Genomic DNA, 20,362 nt, shown 5'->3' with positions numbered 1-20,362 from the left:
AATCTTCTTTGTTTGAGATGAGAGGCCAGATGATCTAGTCTTCTGGAAACAACTAAGACTTGTAGGTGCTTGATTTATTGTTTTACTTCACAACATTTGCCAGGGACAACTTTTTTTGGTGGTGGAAGGAGGAGGAGAAAAAGTCTGCACTTATTGTAGAAAAACCCTACAGGTAGGGTCACACCCATGTAGAAACAAGGCTTCCCTGGAAGTGGGAGGGGACAGGAAGTGGAGGTGCCCTCCTCCTGGTGGCAGCAGCCAGCTAACAACCTTCCAACGTGGTAGGAGCACTCCCTGCATAGGAACCCTCAGAGACCAGTCCCAAGCCTTGCTTGCTGGTAAGTACCCACTTGGGGCTGGATGGTGCTTCCGAATTGCTCAGGGTGGCAAAGCTTGATGGATAAGGTTCTCAATCATTTAAAAAATGATCTAAGAGAGAGCAGTCAGGCTCTTTTTAAAATGTGCCATAACTTTCCATGTGTTAATTTATCCTTAAAATGGGGGTCCCTACACCAAATATCTGGAGGAAGTTGTCATCAGGAAGATTCCATCTACTGTTGGCTTTGCAGGTGATGGTGCTGGGGAAGGTGGAGTGTGGTGAGCTGCTTGCTGAGGTCACCCCGACACAACCAGGCCGTGGAGAGGAACTCCCCTGCTTTCTCCTCCAGGTATGCCAGCTCCTCCTGCTGAAAACAGCTAAGCCTGCTGTTTGGAGTTCTTAGAATCCCAGCCCCCAAGGAACCTCTCTAGGGGCAAGCTGACTTTACACTGGGAACTGTATTTCCCAGACCCTGGCAGGCTTTGTAGCTTCTGGACTGACTTCTGCATCTGTTCAGAGGAACAGCAAGTCTCTCCCACATTAGCATCAGTCTCTGTTCGCTTCTACCCACACTGAGGGAGACCCAGTGAGGCCCTCACTCTGCCATCCTGGACAGCCTGAACCCTGAGGCTGCTCCTCCTGCCTCCAAAGTGCATCACACAGGTCTCCGGGAGCACCGAAGCAGTGGAAGCAGCCAGGAAAAGAAGCAAGAGAATACCTGAAATTCTCAGTATTCAAAAACACATGTGGTGCTGGTTGAGGTACTGAACACCGAGCTCACTGGAAAGCTTTGTATTAATAATTGCTTCACCGAGTTATCCTGTCTTCTGGCCCAGCCAAGGAGGGATCAGCACGTATCCGGGTCATGGAGGGAAGGTACAGGAGAGCCTCAAAGGCCATTTTGCTTGGCTCTGACTCATCCTGACTCTCCAGTGAAGCAGAAAGGAGGGAACCTCACACCACCCAGGTGTGGCCAGCCTTTGACCACTATTGCAAATCCCTGAGAGTCGCCCAGTCCCTTCCCAAGTACACTTTTAGCTTTAGAGATTTCTGGCTCAAGGAAAGCTGTAAAGAAGAGACAGGATGAGGCGGGAAGAGGAGGAAGAGGACGGAAACAGGATGAAGGCAAAAGGGCCCTTGGAAGTGAAGGAGGGGGAGGAGATCAGTGAGACGCGAGAACCGGCAGCCCCTTTTGCCGGTGCCACGCCCACCCCCATGCCCCACAACAAGGGGACTCGGTTTTCTGAGGCCTGGGAATACTTCCACTTGGCCCCTGCCCGTGCCGGGCACCACCCCAACCAATATGCCACCTGCCGGCTGTGTGGCAGGCAGGTGAGCCGGGGCCCTGGGGTTAACGTGGGCACCACAGCCCTATGGAAGCATCTGAAAAGCATGCACAAAGACGAGCTGGAGAAGAGCGGCCACGGTCAAGCTGGGCAGCGTCAGGACCCCAGGCCTCCGGGGTCGCAGCTCCCCACGGGTATTGAGGGCGACTGGGCCAGGCTCCTGGAGCAGGTGGGGTCCCTGGCGTTATGGGCCAGCCAAAGAGAAAAGGAACTTCTGAGGAGGGAGAGGGTGGTGGAATGGCGGGAGCGGGCTGTGGAGAGGCGAGAACGAGCCCTGGAGGAGGTGGAAAGGGCCATCTTGGAGATGAGGAGGAAGGTGAGGGCTGAGAAGGAGGCCTGCCAGAGAGAGAAAGACCAGCCCGGGGCAGCTCACCCCTTTCATTTTGTTTAAACGGGGGCTTGGGGGAAATTTATTCTGAAAACACTCACTTTAGACCCATAGCAAAAAAGTTCTTTTAGTTCCAGCTTACATATACAGCAAAGTAGCTTGGTAGGATTTTGTTTTTACGAGAAAGAATAGTATGGGTTAATCTCAGCAGGTCTGAATTGGCCAAATGCTTATCTTATCTTAGGGTCCTTAGAACAGTACTCACCAAAACTTTAAAATATACTAACCATGGGTCTGTGAGTTATTTGGGGGCAGAATGTACCAGCCTGTCAGCCTCAATGAGTGAAAATAATGGGATTTATGCCTAGCACTTGGTTTTGGTGGAGCTGAAGGTTTTGATGGTTGAGACTGGATGGGTGGCTGGAATATGCCTATGTGGCCAGCTCATTCTGGAGACCCCACAATGAGCAGAGCTCAGACTTCCTGGGACAGAAGTGTTTGTACACATTCTGGTGTTGATTTAAGAACTGGATGTAAAGCTGATTCTGTGGGACCCAGCAGTGGAAGAAAGAATAAACATGGGCCTGAGATCTCCAGACTCTTTCAATGTATATCTTTCTCCCATATTAAAACTGTTTTATCAGAATAACCCATCTTAATCCTGTAAGTCTTTCCAGCAATCTAACAGATAAGTAATTAATGGATAATTAGCACAGAGAATTAAAGACTTTCCAACTCACTTGAATTAAACATTAAGAATAGAGCATATAAAAATTTGTTCATAAATATTTTAAAAATGTGATTTGATTTCATATTAAGCTTTGTTAAAGGAGGAGTTTGTGAGGAGGAGGTGAAAGAAACTCAGAAAGAAAAAGAAAAAGGTGGAGAGATGGGCTATGTAAGGAGAAAGAACGAAGAGAGGCAGAAAACTGAAAAAGGGACAGAGAAGTAATGTGAAGATGAGAGAGACATGCTCCCCAGAGAAAGTTCACCATGCAAAGGTAAGAGGCCTTGACTGTCTGGGAGAATGAAGGACAGAGAACATTGTCTTTACTTCTGAGGTCAGTTTTAATGAGTAAAGTTGCTTTTGTTTTGTATCCACAGACCACACAGATCACTCATTCATTCAAGCAGTAGGTGTCAGATTATACGCCTCAGATTATTGGCATTACACCTACATGCCAATGCTTTGTTCTCCAATTTTTTTAAAAAACTGTCCATCTTTAAGTGTTCAGAGATGCTTTGAAAAAAAGGAATCCAGCAGTCCATAAGGAGAGGTAAATTCCCTGGGCTGCTGAGAACATGTTTAAAATGTTAACACAGGATTTGAGTAAGATCAGACTGGAAACCACTCTGGCCTTTGTGCTGAAGCTGACTTGTTTTGGATGATTCCTATTAAACCTTATTATTTACATATATTTAAAGCTGGGTTGGGAGTGGGAAGGAGGTACGGTGAGAGACGCAGAAGGCGAGTGGAGACTAAGCCAGTATCTCACCTTGTAGACAGCGTGGGTGCTTTCAGTCACTCAGCTCCCTAAAGCAGACAAGATGTTGGTATAATAGTGGCATCTTGGCCTCATTCGGTCCTTACCTATGTAGTTCTTTTCTACTGCTTGTTCCTAGACTTGTCAGCAGCTCGAACAGCCATATCTTATCTTCCTTGTGAGCTGTTTGTAGAAAAGACACAAGTCCAAACACCAGACTTGTGAAAACCCCACCCTGTATGGTAGTCTTGTAATTCCCTCTTTTTCTACAAACGTGCCTGATATTAAAGCTTTCACTTCCCATGTGGTTCCCCCCCCCAAAGTGTGTTGCCCCTTTGAGGAGTGTCTCCACCTGTGTTGAAAGTTCAGGTCTCACTGCTGCAAATGATGGTGGTGGCTGGTCATCACCTGGCTGGAGATACGGACTCAGGAGCCTTATTATGCCACAAAGAGCTAGGAGGAAAAAAGAGGCTGCAATATCTAAAACACACACACACAAGAATAGAGTTTAAGAAGGCCAAGAAATCCACAGAAACTCAAGTTTTGTAAAATCAAAATTAAATAAACACAAACAATCAAATTCTGTAAATAGCTAACGGAGCTCGCCTGCTAAACTCTGATGTTTGGTTTTAAGATTACAGTGTCTTTCCCCCATGAGTCTTATTATTTTAACCTCTCTTCCTTTTTAAGGCATTTTAATCCCATTTGCTTTTGCTTCCTGTTTCATGTGAAGTAGTCTTTTATTTGTTTTTTAGTTTTTTCCCTAAATTTTATAAAACATGATAGAGAGTGACAAGGAGAGGACCCCATGGAGATGGTCAAGTAAGAGCACAGGCAGCAAAAAGAGACCCATGTGGAAAGAGACATCGTGGAAGACTGTCCTGTTGAGTAGTTTTCCTCTAGCTCTCCTGTGTCTACTTTTGCTGCATTATCAGAGTGGATATAGAGGGCTGTGGGCTGTGTTGACAGGCTCTTCAGCCCAGTATCTTCTGCTCTAGAGCAAAACTCTGCTACATGGGTAGGGGGTAGGGGTAGGTGTTAAAGTTTAGGCTAAAGACTCCCTTTCTTTCCGTGGAGCTGTGGCAGCAAGGCTGTGTGCCATATTGGGGGCCCTGGCAAAGCCAAGCCCTTGGAAACATCTAAGAAAACATCCATAGGGGATGTGACAAGTCACTGTCACTCTCTAGCATGTCTAAGCCTGTAAGGCTTCAGTGTTAGAATAATCAGGGGACTTTTCTCTTCTACAAGAAAACTAAATTAACCATACAGTTCATAACTTTAACTGGTGACACTGGAAGACATAGTTCAAATCCCTGTTGCTCTAACACAAGGCTGCTGGTGTAGTGAATGTGTAGTACCTAGTAAGGCATTCCATAGGTGCGTGATAATTTCTAAGAGATGAAGGAATGGGATAGCAAATTACCATTACTGAGCACTTGTGGTTGCCAGATGGTAGATATTTTGCATATGGTTCCCTCATTTGGTCCTTATGTCACCATTGTGAGGTTGGAATCATTGTCCCTGTTCACTGATGAGGAACCTAAGAATCTGAGGTCTAAGGCCTGGAATTAATAGTGATAAAGCAGAATTCAGACCAAGATCTGTTAAATTCCACAATCTATATTCTGCCATTTCATTATTTCCCACTGTCTCTGAGAACCAGTCACACAGTAGATTTATAAATATACACACAATGAGTGAGTGAAGTCGCTCAGTCGTGTCTGACTCTTTGCTACCCCATGGACTGTAGCCCACCAAGCTCCTCTGTCCATGGGATTCTCCAAGCAAGAGTACTGGAGTGGATTGCTATTTCCTTCTCCAGGGGATCTTCCTGACCCAGGGATTGAACCCAGGTCTCCCGCAGTGCAGGCAGATGCTTTAACCTCTGAGCCACCAGGGAAGCATGTAGAGGAAGGAATAAGTGAAAGAGAGTGAGTGCCTGATAAATAGTGGCAGGGAAAAAAGACATTTCTGAGACATTGACTCTGCTATTTACTCGTTACTGTGGATAAATCTAATGTACCTAAGAAGCCATCATAATATTTATTATGATCCTGGCTTTAGAAATGAGTTAGTTGAGACACATAGAGCTTAACTACTTGATGAGACTATCTTGCTGGTGAGTGGTCGAATCAGGATTTGACTTCATTTCTGTGGCCCCTGAAGCATGATCTCCTTGCTATGCAGTCCTGCCTGGGCATGGGCATGCTAAATTCTCATCCTAGTTCTGCCTTTTGTTAGTGGCTTAGCCAGTGGTTTAGACTCTCCAGGCCCAGTTTCTCATCTGTGATTTGACAGATCTCTACCTATTTCAGAGGCTTATGGGGAGTATCACATGGTAAAAGTATGTCAAAGGGCTTTGAAGAGTTAATATGCTATTGAAAATACAATGGGGATTATAAGAATATCAGAGTGAGAAATTACTAATGTTTGGCAAGGTCTTAAAAGATCCATAAACAAGCTGTGTCCTGCAGCTGATTATGTGGAGTTGTGAGAGATTATTCACTAATTCCCCAGGAAGGAACATTCTCTGGTTTTTCTTGTTAGTGCCTAGAGAAGTATGGGTACAGAAGAGAAAATCTGATGACACATAAGACAGTCCTTTTCTTAAAAACTGAAATTCTTGGATCCAGTCTTGTGATTGGAAAGTTGGGAAAGCTGGTGTAGGAAATGAATTGGGACAGTAAATGGACTGAGTCCGCATTACCTGTAAACATGGGCCCAAGAAACTACAGAAAATTCCTCATAAGAAAAAAAACACCTACCAAAAATTACATCATGCGATTATGTCTTTCATTTAAACTACTGAAATGAAGTACGCTAATAAACTGGAAAATTAATTGTGGCAGAACCAAAAAATGGAAACCTTTTCTATGTACTCAGGATTACAATAACAAACTAAGAGACCCATCCATAAAATCAACAAAAGATCCAAAACTTGGATAATACACTCATCTAAAATCATACCACAGAGCCTGAGTTATGATTTATATGCAGCTGTCAAATTATATGACTGATATTCAGTGAAAATATGACAAGATATCATAAGTTATTTAATATTCTTGGGGCTAGAAGAAACTAGGAGTATAATTTTCTCTAATCCCATTTAATAGGACATGTCTGAAGATTAATGGAGAATATTCATTTTACTTGGGGTTTTGAAAAGTTTGAATGAAGTCATAATGTCACAAGACAGCTGAGTAACAAAACATAACAGTCAATGAAAATGCTTATTAAGCACTCTATATCAAACAATGAACTAAGAACTTTTCACACATTGTTTTGTTCCATTCTTAAAAACAACATGCTGTTAAGACACTTCAGTCATGTCCGACTCTGTGACCCTATGGACTGTAGCCCACCAGGTTCCTCTGTCCATGGGATTCTCCAGGCAAGAATACTGGAGTGGGTTGCCATTCCCTTCTCCAGAGGACCTTCCTGACCCAGAGATCGAACCCGTGTCTCTTGCATCTCCTGCGTTACCAGTCAGGTTCTTTACCACTAACGCCACCTGGGAAGCCATCTCAAAAACAACAACAATATGCAAGAACTCTCCTCATGTCCTTCATCTAGATGGGAAAGCTGACTACAAAGATGTAGTAATTAATTAGCACAAGGTCACAGCCAATAGGAGGAAGAGCTGAGAAGTGAGACCAGATCCCAAAGACTAGAGGCTGGGAAATACCTACAAGAAGTTAAAGTCAGATTCCAGTTTCCTTTTCCTCCTGCCCTCCCTATATTGCCTAAAAATAGCCGGAATTATGAAAAAGTTCAGATGGGCACATTTCCTCTTATCATTTTAAAAACACTGGGAAAGCTGATATAGGAAATGAATTAGAACAAATTAATGTCAGCTGAGCAAAACCTCATTCTTACACGAGTATTCACACTGCTTTCCACCCTACTTCACTATCTACTTTAATTTTTAGTCAACATAAATTTAAACAACTGAGACAATTTTTCTGGGAAATTTAAGGACTAAGGATCGCAAGATCATATGTTCTGACAGCCCTACGGCAGAAAATAAGGGTTCCCTTTTGGTTTCTAGAATCAACTTCAGTTCAGCTCAGTTCAGTTCAGTTGCTCAGTCATGTCTGACTCTTTGCGACCCCATGAGCCACAGAATGCCAGGCCTCCCTGTCCATTACCAACTCCTGGAGTTTACCCAAACTCATGTCCATTGAGTCAGTGATGCCATCCAACCATCTCATCCTCTGTCATCCCCTTCTCCTCCTAACCTCAATCTTTCCCAGCATCAAGGTCTTTTCCAGTGAGTCTGTTCTTTGCATGAGGTGGCCAGAGTACTGGAGTTTCAGCTTCAGCATCAGTCCTTCCAAAGAATATTCAGGACTGATTTTCTTTAGGATTGACTGGTTGGATGTCCTTGCAGTCCAAGGGACTCTCAAGAGTCTTCTCCAACACCACAGTTCAAAAGCATCAATTCTTCAGCACTTGCTTTCTTTATAGTCCAACTCTCACATCCATACATGACTACTGGAAAAGCCATAGCCTTGACTGGACGGACGTCTCTTTGTTCCCCAAGTAATGTCTCTGCTTTAGAGTATGCTGTCTAGGTTGGTCATAACTTTCCTTCCAAGGAGTAAGTGTCTTTTTATTTCATGGCTGCAATCACCATCTGCAGTGATTTTGGAGCCCCCAAAATAAAGTCTGACACTGTTTCCACTGTTTTCCCATCTATTTCCCATGAAGTGATGGGACCAGATGCCATGATCTCAGTTTTCTGAATGTTGAGCTTTAAGCCAACTTTTTCACTATCCACTTTCACTTTCATCAAGAGGATCTTTAGTTCTTCACTTTCTGTCATAAGGGTGGTGTCATCTGCATATCTGAGGTTATTGATATTTCTCCCGGCAATCTTGATTCCAGCTTGTGCTTCTTCTAGCCCAGCAGTTCTCACGATACTCTGCATATATGTTAAATAAGCAGGGTGACAATATACAGCCTTGACGAGTCAAATTAGCTTACCTTTATTCCTATCAGAAATTAATTGGATTAAGATCAGATCCTTTGAGAAAATATTCTGAGCAATGAGGCAAATGAACACACCTTGACATATTATACTGTCAAGTTTCAAAGGCTTTAATGTGACTCACCTCTCCAGTGACATCCATGGAGTTATTTTCCACAATCCTGGGGATTTCCAGCTTAGCTTAAAGGCAAATAAAACAGTTAGTGGTCCTGAATGATACCCTGCCTGGTCACGTGTGTGTGTGTGTGTGTGTGTGTGTGTGTGCGTGCGTGCACACACAATTAATAACTCATCAGATATTTATTAAACTCCCACTGTGTTCCAGCAGTATATTAGATGCCAAGGAAACAAAGGTGGACACATCATATTCATTGAGAAATTTATATTTACATGGAAAATGCATATACAAAAACTAGAAATTAGAATTGATATAAGAACTATTATTAGGGACATGTAGGATTTGAAGAAAGCTTTTAAGAGAAGCTTCTAACCCAATCTTGGGGAATAAGGAGGCTTTTGGAAGAGGGAACACTGATGCTTTAAAGATGATTATGGGTGAGTCAGGTGAAAAGGGCCTTCCCAGGTGGCTTAGTGGTAAAGAATCCACCTGTCAATGCAAGAGATGAGGGTTTGATCCCTGAGTCAGGAAGATTTCCTGGAGAAGGAAACAGCAATCCACGCCAGTATTCTTGCCTGGGAAATCCCACAGACAGGAACCTGGTAGGCTACAGTCCATGGGGCTGCAAAACGGGCATGACTTAGCAACTAAACTGCAACAGGAAGAGCAGGTTAAAGTAGGAATGTAAGGGAGGGGAGGGAAAAGGTAGTGGGCAAAGAAAAGAGAGGAACAGTCTATGTGCCCACAGGTCTAGACATACAGCATAAGTTAAGGGCCCTGAAGGGAACTGGAAAAACACCTGGTTCTTATTTAGTTGCTTGGCATCAGAAAAGATCAGGGACTATTTCACTGATTTTGTTGTTCTGCTAAACTGTAAGTTCTTAAAGCCAGAATGCTTCATTCATCTCTCTAGCATTGATAGTGCACAGCATAAAACAGACATTGAGAACATCATGCTGAACTGAAGTGGCCTCAAGATAAGGTGACTATAACAGACATAGTCCTCTATGAACCAGTGGATAAAATATTAAGACCCTTGTCACAGGTACCATCAGTGTCTGCTACGTCCACTTAGCCTCTGCTGCATCCATACAGCCTCTTGCTGGGCACACCTGTGACTCTCTCCTGAAAACTTACTGGGGTTATGGACACACACCCAGTCCACAACCATGGCAGACTGGAAGTCCCAGAGGGCTAATGGTGGTAACAGGTGGGGAGTTGTGGATAATGCCCCAGCTTCCTCGCCTTTGCCGCGGATAACTCTCATGCATGTTCTTCCACGATTTCACAGTGGGAGTGAGCTCTAAGCCCACATCGCTACCTGGCTTGATCATGTACATTTTATTATCTTCCTTCCCTTTCTTGACATATTTTTCCCGCTCCTATATTTCCTAGGATTAATAAATCCATTAATTCAAATCCTTTTCTCAAAGTTTTCTTGCAGGGAAACCCAAACCAAGGTGCAATAGTAAGGGGAGGAGGCCTATTTCTGACCTCTTATTAGCAACAAATGCTGGGAGAATGAAGGGCCTGAAAGCAGGAACAAGGGTACTAAAAGTTGCAGGGGTGATAGATAGAGACAGATTATTTGGGGGGAATCAAGATTGTGGGAGAACAAGCTTGTGATGGCAGGGGACTCCCCATAAGGAAAGTCAGGTCGTAGGAGACGAGCGAGGGGGATCCAGGAAGTGGCAGAGGGGAAGCCTCCAGTTTATGGTCTGGTAGAGAACAAAGGTGTTCAGGAAGAAGAAATAAACCGGATGAAGGGCATATAGAATGGCTCAGTGACACATATCAGTGTTTATTTCAAGGTTTTCGTGTTTTTATTTTTGGCTTATTCTATTTGAGAAATCACCTGGGGACACAGAGTGGGTCCTGAATAAGATATGCAGTATAATTCTGTGCCAGGATCACTATGATACACACTCGGGTGACACCCCAAATAGATTAAAGACTGGATTAAGACTGTCCAAACACAACCTATCTGGCTCATTTGCTAAAGGAGAAAATCAGAAAGCAGAAAAGTCTAGTTATTTAACAAGTAGGCAGTGTCTTGTATTTTTAAGCATCCACTGAAAGGAGTTCAAAGAAGAAGCAAACAAAAATATAGAGGCAGAGAGATGTGGAGGGGCATAAGGATGAGATGGAAAAGAGGGAAAAGCATTCTCGACCAAGATGAAGATACTTTAATGCAGCAAAGAGATACGGGACATGGTTTAAATGTTGACAAGGCAATTAGATCGAGTTATGGAACAAAAATCCTTGGTCAAATGGGACACAGTTTGCCTAACACAGAATTATTTCTTTTCACATCCTGGATGACTGCCTCCATTGATTTGCCAATAGTGAGGCCAGATGAATCGGTCTCGTGTTTGGGCTAAGACAGTCACACCCCATAAATGAGAGAATGGTGTTATCAATCAAAGAGATGAACATTCTTTCCAACTCATCACAGGACACTGTCTAGGCCCCATAAGGAACCTGATCACGGGGGGCAATTGATTCTTCCCTAACCCATCCCAGAGGAGAGACAGAGAAAGAGAGAGGTAAGGAAGGAGCAAGGGAAGGAAGGCAAGAGGAAGACAGTGAGAGTCAAAGAAAGACATATAGGAAAAGCTATCGGCAAGAGACTTCAAACTAAATACATTTTGGCTGCAGCTATTTCCTTATTTATGAACTAAAGGGTTTGCATTTCCTTTAAAATACTGGACTGTGTGATCTCTAGTAATAATTCAATAAGATTCTAGATAAAAACAGATTTTTCACTTATCCTATCATTTAGTTAACTGAGAAAAAAATCTACCAGTCCATGCTTTTAGGTTTTGTGAATTACTTTCTCTTTTACCTTATTTTCAAAAACAATGAATTGCTCATCCACATCACTGCTTTCCTCTTGGCCTTCATTTAAAAATGATGTTTTAATAAAAAATAAATTCAAAAAATAAAAATAACAGAAAAATGATGTTTTGAAAAACACAGTTCTTGGTCACAAAAATGAAAAATATCTAAAGCCAACACGTTTCTATTCATTAATATTTCCTTGCATCACTGAACAAAACAGAATTTTCCCATTTCCCTTAAATTTGCAACCTGCAGAGTCTCTGCAGTCTGACTGAGGCCGCAGTGGATATTTCAGCTAAGCCCCCCTCTCCTGCAGATGCAAGGTCAGAGGGCCAGCCTTGCAGGTCCCTTTGCTGGAGGAGCTGGACAGTCTCTCACCCCAGCTGGCCTTGGTGGGGCCGAGGGGACTCCTGCAGAGTTTCTTAGGAGCTGTGTTTGTCATCTACCTTTTCTCACGCTGGCCTTACTCCACCTTGCTCCAGCAAGCAACTTTTACACAACTAGACAACTAAGCAATTAGATTTTGGCAGTTATAATGAAAGAGACTTCCCATATTCTCAGGAGACATTAAAACCATAAAGTAGTGGTCATATGGAAAACCATATGGTAGCTCACATAAGGTAGTGGTTAGTGGTCACCAGGAAACGGATGATCTGTGGCAGCTGAATCATCATTCTTTAGCTTCCTTCCCTCGTCCCCACCCCCAACATGAATCACAAGTGTCAAGACAAACAGAACTCCAGAACAGTGACCCTTGAGTGGCTGCTCTCTAGCTAACAGAGTGTTTCATCTTTGGCGGGGGAAGAATCTGGGGACAGTAACAGGAGCATGGCAGGGACTCCAGAGAACAGAAACTTACCAAAAACCTTGACCGTGGTGGAGCTCCTCAAGACTCTGCCAGGCCTGACTACAATGTGGCAAGTGAACTTCCGGCCATCATCGTGGATTTGGACTGGAGAGAGGTAGAGCCCGTAGTCTGTACCTATCCGGACTCTGTCTTTAAATAACGTGGAATTGCTGATGGGGTGACCTCGAGTGGTAAGTGTTTCCTGAGTTCCGTTATCCTCCTGATGAGACAAAATGGTTACCAGCTTTGAGCCTCAATCGTGCCAGCTCTGGACTAGGCATTCCACACAGAGTAATCCAGTTGTTCTTTGTGACAATGGAGATGATGAATGAAGAATTTAAGAGATATTGAGTATGTTACTAGAGAAAGTATCATTACACTCAACTTTTCAATTTAAAATATACTGTCATTCTCTGCTAACACGAATAGAAATTGCTGCTCTTCTGATTAAAACTTCTCCTTCATCACCTTCTATGAGCTGCATATTGACAGTGGGATTTGGGGGAGGGTACAGCCCTGGGAATTAATGTCAGGTCATAATTCTCAGTTCAACTTCTGAAATCGTAATGCTAGGCTATGTTCAGGGGGCTGTATCTGTTTTACTCATTAAATTTTCACTGAACTGAATGATTACAATCATCCTTTCTTCCCAACATTCCTTTAGAAAAGCTCTCATTTTAGCTCCACTTGGAATGAGGACTAGGATGAGGTAAAGAAAAACTCCTACAATGCAAAGGTTAAGGAGGCACTCTCTCTCAGGGTCTTGTAAGTGCAGGAAAGGCACTGAAAGGGGTTCCTCCTTAAATATTGTGCCCTTTGGCATCTTCTAGACTCTGCTCTTATTTCTGTGTCTGTGACCTTCAAAGAGGACATGTAAAGATTAGGCTGTAAATGCTAATCTGAATTTGGAGATCAGAGTTTAACTGGAGTACCTGGTTCCTCTAGTCCATACTCTTTTTTAGGTCTATGAAAAATGCTCCCACCATTCTTGCCTTATCCTGAATTTCATGGACAAGGAGTCACAGTGTTGGTCAGTGTCGGTACATGCACTGACCAAGGGTCTAGTGAGGAGGGGACTCTTGAGGGGCATAAATGTAGAGGAAGGTTATGACCTTCTATTTATACTCCTTTATAACTCAGCATTTTCACCTGAGTGCTTTGAACACAATCTGATGCACAGCTTCTTCTCTGGAGATTCTTGTGCAGTTGTTTTGGGATAAGCCTCATCCCAGGCCACGTTTTTAAAAAGGTCCTCGGAGAAGCCAGGGCTGAGAACCACTGGTCTGGGGGGAAATGCAAGGAACTGAAAAGGAGAAGGCTGAACAGGGAAAGAAGTCACGAAACAATGAAAACGAAGGTCTGTGACTTGGAATCTCTAGTTCAAAAAATTAGATTCTGCATAGAAGAAAATAAGCTAGGTGAGGGAGAGAATTCAAGGATGAGCTGGGAGCAGAACAGGAAGTGTAAACAGGAAGACAGACTTCTTTTATGGTTTGTATAGGTATTTCCGGAATACACTTAGTAGAAACTCTTACATAAGACACCATTTTTATTGGTAACAGCTTTACCTGCAAATAGACAGATAGTACTGCCTGCGGAGAATCACAGACTTACTCCTGAAGCGAGGTACATATCCACATAAAGAGGGACCTAATGCTCTGGGTTGCTGTATTCCTAACAAGAAAGAGTACAGAAAATTAAAGGGAGACAGGGGCCTCAGATTATGCTCTGGAGAAGGGGCCCCAAAAGGGGCCGTAAGTATTGGGTGGTGACAGCAGAAGAAACAGGAAGGCATTTCACTCAGCCTTGTGATCTGGAGGCCAGTGCATAAATCCCCGATATACAAACATTCGTGCTGTGAACTTTCAAAGATGGGAACATGTGTTTGCATGTTTAATCATGTAAATTAGTTCGTGTGTCTGGTGTACATTGTCGTGTGCATGCATTCTCTACAAGGGGTTGTGCTTTTTGCACTTAACTTTGTGTAACTTACTAATGAAGACCTGATGGAACTGGAGGCCCAGAACAAAGAGACCAAAGGAAGAAGAAGAAACCAAAGAACCAAAGAGGTTCATGACATGGGACACGGCAAGGGGACGTTCTTTATTTGAGGTGGCACTGTTAGCTCTTGAGGCACAGGACCCAAGTGCAGAACAGCACGCAAAGGCTGCAGCAGTCATTTAGAATGCACTCCAGGGCTACCGTGTCATCTGTGATCCGGAAAAACAGAGCTGCTACCCAGACGTCACTGGATCACTTTTTCAAGAGGGTAGATAATTGAATCCAGCCAAGAACGAGAAACTGTGCCATCGTCAGGCGTGAGTGAAACTGCAGCTTTCTCTCCATCTCCTATTGCTGACAATCCTTCAGCTCTATCATCTCCCCCCTCTACTCCCTTCTCCAGTCAGTAACTCTTCTTGCCTGTTCACTTGATGCCAGCCCCTGTGTGCCAGCTGTTGTGCTGTACTACTGTACTTTTCAAGGTACTGTCCTGTAAGATTGAAAATGGTTTTTTTTTAAAATGTGTGTGAAAAGTTATAGTATAGTACTGTATAGCTGATTGTGTTAGTTGGCTACCTAGGTTAACTTTGTTGGACTCGCAAATTAGACTTATGAACACACTCTCAGAATGGAACTCGTTCATATGTAGGGAACTTAACTATAATTAAGGAAGCAGGCTCACCCTGCTGGTCCTTCAGTACAAGCTGTTTCACTGTTCTTGTTTTATGCAAGGGACTGTTTTTGTGAGAATCCAGAAGTTCAAAATGCTTGATCTTTTAGTAAATGCCTTGCCATTTGGAATGTTTCCATCTGTCACTTTGTTGTGGGAAGATAGGCAGTCAGAGGTTGAGGTTGGAGACTGGTGAGAATATGGCTTTTTCTTTATTCTGTATCTGGGAGTGAGTGGCCAAAGTAGTTTAACTGATGGAGAAAAGATATTTTTTAAAGAAATCAGGCTTAGGTTTTTTGCTTGTTTTGGGGGAGTTTGACTGTTATAGAGGAGGGATTTGTCCCTTCATTGGGAAAGATGGATTCGGTTGCAAAATGTCCCTGTAATCTATAACATCAGGAGATCCTGAGAGATTGTAGAGGCCCCAGATATAAAGGGGATGGGGCTAGAACCTGCATGTGAGCACCTGCTCTCATGGAGCAAATGGGAAGAGAGGTGACAAAAGGCAGGCAAACAATGAAATGTCTAGTGCTGGGAGAGGGAGAAGCAATACTATTATTGCAAATACAACTAATTACTATTAAATTATTATTACTAATACTATTACTATTTAGTATTACTACTAAATACTATTACTATTTCTATGACCACAACTAAATCTTTACATTATTAGTCATAGCTTAAGTTTATTTAGCACCTACTTTTAGGTGCTGTGCCAAGTTCTTTCAAGTCTTATTTAACCCTTAAAACAATCTGAAATAAACCAAGGTTAGGTAACTTGCTCAAAAGGTCATAGAGAGAAGGTACTTAAGTCACAGCACCAAGAAAGGGACAAAATGTCTCTGAGACATTACATCTTAATAAAACCAAACCATCACAAAACAAATAAAACAATTTTGTGGATTATCTAGAGTGAAAAATTTAAAAGAAACTCCAGGAAGCCAGAGGATTTTATATAAATGGGAGATCTTGGAGATATAGTCAGTTTGTTGATTGAAAGGAGCCTTTTATGATATGTTGAGCTACCTTTAGCTATTTCAAATCCTAAAAGATGATGCTGTGAAAGTGCTGTACTCAATATTACAGCAAATTTGGAAAACTCAGCAGTGGCCACAGGACTAGAAAAGATCAGTTTTCATTCCAGTCCCAAAGAAAGGCAATGCCAAAGAATGTTCAAACTACCACACAATTGCACTTATCTCACACACTAGCAAAGTAATGCTCAAAATTCTCCAAGCCAGGCTTCAACAGCATGTGAACTGTGAACTTCCAGATGCTCAAGCTGGATTTAGAAAAGGCAGATGAATCAGAAATCAAATTGCCAACATCCGCTGGATCATCAAAAGAAAGAGAATTCCATAAAAACATCTGCTGCTGCTGCTGCTTCTAAGTCGCTTCAGTTGTGTCCGACTCTGTGTGACCCCATAGATGGCAGCCCACCAGGCTCCCCTGGCCTTGGGATTCTCCAGGCAAGAACACTGGAGAGGGTTGCCATTTCCTTCTCCAATACGTGAAAGTGAAAAGTGAAAGTGAAGTCACTCAGTCGTTTCCGACTCTTAGCGACCCCATGGACCGCAGCCTACCAGGCTTCTCTGTCCGTGGGATTTTCCAGGCAAGAGTACTGGAGTGGGGTGCCATTGCCTTCTCCGATAAAAACATCTACTTCTCCTTTATTGACTATGCCAAAGCCTTTGATTGTGTGGATCACAACAAACTGGAAAATTCTGAAACAGGTGGGAATACCAGACCACCTGACCTGCCTCCTGAGAAATCTGTATGCAGGTCAAGAAGTAACAGTTAGAACTGGACATGGAACAACAGACTGGTTCCAAATCGGGAAAGGAGCCAGTCAAGGCTGTATATTGTCATCTTGCTTATTTAACTTATATGCAGAGTACATCATGAGAAATGCAGGACTGGATGAAGCACGCACAAGCTGGAATCAAGATTACTGGAAGAAATATCAATAACCTCAGATATGCAGATGACACCACCCTTATGGCAGAAAGTGAAGAACTAAAGAGCCTGTTGATGAAAGGGAAAGAGGACAGTGAAAAACTCATCATTCAGAAACCTAAGATCATGGCATCTGGTCCCATCACTTCATGGCAAATAGATGGGGAAACAGTGGAAACTGTGACAGACTTTATTTTGGGGGGCTCAAAGATCACTGCAGATTCTGACTGCAGCAATGAAATTAAAAGAGGCTTGCTCCTTGGAAGAAAAGCTATGACCAACCTAGACAGCATACATTACTTTGCAACAAAGGTCCGTCTAGTCAAAGCTGTGGTTTTCCAGTAGTCATGTATGGATATGAGAGTTGGACTATAAAGAAAGCTGAGCACTGAAGAATTGATGCTTTTAAACTATGGTGTTGGAGAAGACTCTTGAGAGTCCCCTTGGACTGCAAGGACATGCAACCAGTCCATCCTAAAGGAAATCAGTCCTGAATATTCATTGGAAGGACTGATGCTGAGGCTGAAACTCCAATACTTTGGCCACCTGATGTGAAGAACTGACTGATTTGAAAAGACCCTGATGCTGGGAAAGATTGAAAGCGGTAGGAGAAGAGGATGACAGAGGATGAGATGGTTGGATGGCATCATCAACTCGATGGACATGAGTTTGAGTAGGCTCCGGGAGCTGGTGATGGACAGGGAAGCCTGATGTGCTGTAGTTCATGGGGTCGCAAAGAGTCGGACACAAAACTGAACTGAACTGACCTACCTTTGGTGACAGGTGTCACAGAATATACCTCAACTCTCACCTGATAAGAATGATTCTAGGGCATTTGTTCTACAAGAAAGACTGGTAGGGGATCTTGCACAGAATCTTTGTTCTTGGCTGTTTTTCCTTTCTTCTTTTGATAATTTTAAAAACACTGATGTGTGTGAGCGCTCAGTGATGTCTGACTCCTGTGTGTGAGCGCTCAGTCATGTCTGACTCTTTGTGACCTATAGTCGACTCTTTACAGTCTATAGCCCTCCAGGTTCCCCTGTCCATGGGATTTTCCAGGCAAGAATACTGGAATGGGTTGCCATTTTCTCCTCTAAGGGACCTTTCTGACCCAGGATTCGAACTCTTGTCTCCTTCATTGGCAGGTGGATTCTTTACCACTGAGCCACCTGGGAATCCCTAAAATATTAATAAATATTTCTAAAACTTCATGAAATTTACAACTTGCTGCACCCTTAGAATAGAATGAGGAATGTAGATGGAATTAGCTAGTGTATAGGATACACCTACATGAGTCCTAACACTCCACAAATGTTCAATTAATACTAAATCACTGTCTTACAACCTGAACTGGATCAGCTTGCTGTGAATTCACGAGCATTTACTCTCTCCATGGTTAAATTAAACAATTATGGAGAGTACTAAAATGAACTCTTTAAAAATTACTTTCTAATATGTATTGAACATAGGTACTGCGTTAAGTTAATCACCACCTCACAACACCACCATGGGGCTGGTACTATAATTATATAATTATGATAAAATTATAATTGTGTTATATAATTATCCCTTTTTGTGGATGACAGAACTAAAATCAGGCTGGGCAACATATCCAAGGCTGTATAGAATTCTGATACGAAAGGAAAAATGTGTGTCCTTATGTGCACTTAGCAAAATATCCTCCCATGTTTTGACATATTTAACAGTGGAAACAGTTAATAAAAACTCTACAGTTTAACATTTGAAAACTGATTTCATAAGTCATGCACTGTTCAATCTTTTCTCCTGTCCTTGTCAACCTTCATGCCTGTGGCCCTAAGGGGGCACCATGCCACAAAGACCCAGGAACCACAGGCTGATTGTGAAAATCTTGTTCCTTGAAGAGCATAGCAGGATCTCATAACAGAAGACACCTTGCCTTTATTTAAAAATTTGGCATTTTGTTTATCATGGATTTTCCGTAAATTTTGATTCTTGAAAGTATTGTGATTACTGGTTTCTTGGGGGAACTTCCTTAAATTTTGCAGCCAAGGTGAAGGCCCTACTCACTTCACCCTAATCCTAGCTCTTAGGTCACACTGCTAGCAGATTTGGAAACAGGATTTGAATGCGACAATCTCCCTCTAAAAGCCATGCTGTTAATGACTTTGCTTCATAGAGCCTCAAAAAGGCAGTAGAACCGACAGTCTTTGACATTTCTGCTGAGAGTCTGTTTGAGGAGAAGAACAAATTCACAAGAAAAAAACCCAGAAAATCAGTACCCATAGAAGGAAAATAAATGCATAAGGAAATGATAAACAGGAGTTGGATAAAATAATTAGCATGATGAGGGTTGGGAGGGGCCATATTGAATCATGGAAAACTTCTCCTGAATGTCTCTTAATGACCTGATAAACCCTAGGAGATAATTTGCAGAAGGGTTCCTATTTTAGTACTGGACTCAGAATTTTCAGTGCAGAAAAGAGACCATGGTACTATTTGATTTAATGAGGCTACCTCACCTCTGAGCTGCCCTGAGCTCCATGTCAGAGCAGGCAGTAGTGGCCACAGCACAAGGCAGGTGCTGAGTGTATAGAGCCCATTCAATAAATTCTGTGAACTGCATCTATTGATACTTCTTTATCTCCTAACTGCTTCTTATCTTCACTTTGCTCTATTTATTTCCCATCCACTCAGTGCTATCAAAGCAGGCTGCTTGCAAAGCTCCCCATGTCCATTTTATAGAAATCCACAACAATATTTTTTTCCAAACACAATTGGTTGTCAACATTTTGTAAGTTGGCTAACACTTCAATTTTGATTATGGTGAAGGTAGCTAGGGTCAGCTGCCATCAGATAGAAGGTGACAGCTTTCTTTTCTGAATAGCTAGGCTTGGAGGAGCCTGGTGGGCTACAGTCCATGGGGTTGCTAAGAGTTGGACACAACTGAGTGACTTCACTTTCACTTTTCACTCTCATGCATTGGAGAAGGAAATGGCAACCCACTCCAGTGTTCTTGCCTTGAGAATCCCAGGGATGGGGAAGCCTGGTGGGCTGCCATCTATGGGGTCGCACAGAGTCAGACATGACTGAAGCGACTTAGCAGCAGCAGCAGCAGCGGGCTTCCTATAGGCATGGAAAACCAATATTGTTTACAGTGTGTGTGTACTGTTGCTTCAGTCATGTCCAACTCTTGTGATCTCATGGACTGTAGCCTGCCAGGCTCCTCTGTCCAAGGGATTCTCCAGGCAAGAATACTGGAGTGGGTTGCCATGCCCTCCTCCAGGGGATCTTCCTGACCAGGGATTGAACCCACATCTCTTATGTTTCCTGCACTGGCAGGTGGGTTCTTCACTACTAGTGCCACCTGGGAAGCCCTTTTTGATTTTCATTTACATGTAAAATATTACAAATAGTAAAGAAGAGAGTACAGAAAAGGTATATTTATAGAGAAAAATTTAAAGAAACAAGCCTCTAGATTCT

The 20,362-nt window shown here is 42.9% G+C and overlaps 2 protein-coding genes and 1 non-coding gene across 5 annotated transcripts in view; 2 read left to right on the top strand and 1 right to left on the bottom strand.

The window, feature by feature from the left end:
- CD96 (CD96 molecule) overlaps positions 1–20,362 on the bottom strand; it is a 99,060-nt gene that overhangs the window by 58,905 nt on the left and 19,793 nt on the right. For both annotated transcript variants that reach the window (XM_027965703.3, NM_001306108.1), the window contains 2 exon segments: positions 12,286–12,493; positions 8,592–8,647 (listed from right to left, as the gene is read on the bottom strand). In XM_027965703.3, coding sequence (XP_027821504.2) covers positions 8,592–8,647; positions 12,286–12,493 — 264 coding nt within the window.
- Positions 254–2,604, top strand: ZBED2 (zinc finger BED-type containing 2). Its single transcript, XM_042231120.2, has 2 exons — positions 254–338; positions 570–2,604. The coding sequence occupies exon 2, from the start codon at positions 1,403–1,405 to the stop codon at positions 2,054–2,056; it is 654 nt and encodes a 217-aa protein (XP_042087054.1). The 5' UTR covers positions 254–338; positions 570–1,402; the 3' UTR covers positions 2,057–2,604.
- LOC114108634 (uncharacterized) overlaps positions 11,727–20,362 on the top strand; it is a 32,687-nt gene continuing 24,051 nt past the window's right edge. For both annotated transcript variants that reach the window (XR_006055995.2, XR_009601142.1), the window contains exon 1: positions 11,727–12,464. This is a non-coding gene — a transcript (uncharacterized LOC114108634). The remainder of the gene's footprint in view (positions 12,465–20,362) is intronic.

The sequence above is a fragment of the Ovis aries genome, chromosome 1 (genome assembly GCF_016772045.2).
Source record: "Ovis aries strain OAR_USU_Benz2616 breed Rambouillet chromosome 1, ARS-UI_Ramb_v3.0, whole genome shotgun sequence".
NCBI classification, from domain to species: Eukaryota; Metazoa; Chordata; class Mammalia; order Artiodactyla; family Bovidae; genus Ovis; species Ovis aries.
This window is presented reverse-complemented; position numbering and strand designations above follow the sequence as displayed.

Excerpts from the sequence above, each read along its gene's own strand:
- ZBED2 (XM_042231120.2), top strand. The coding sequence starts at position 1,403 with ATGAGGCGGGAAGAGGAGGAAGAGGACGGAAACAGGATGAAGGCAAAA.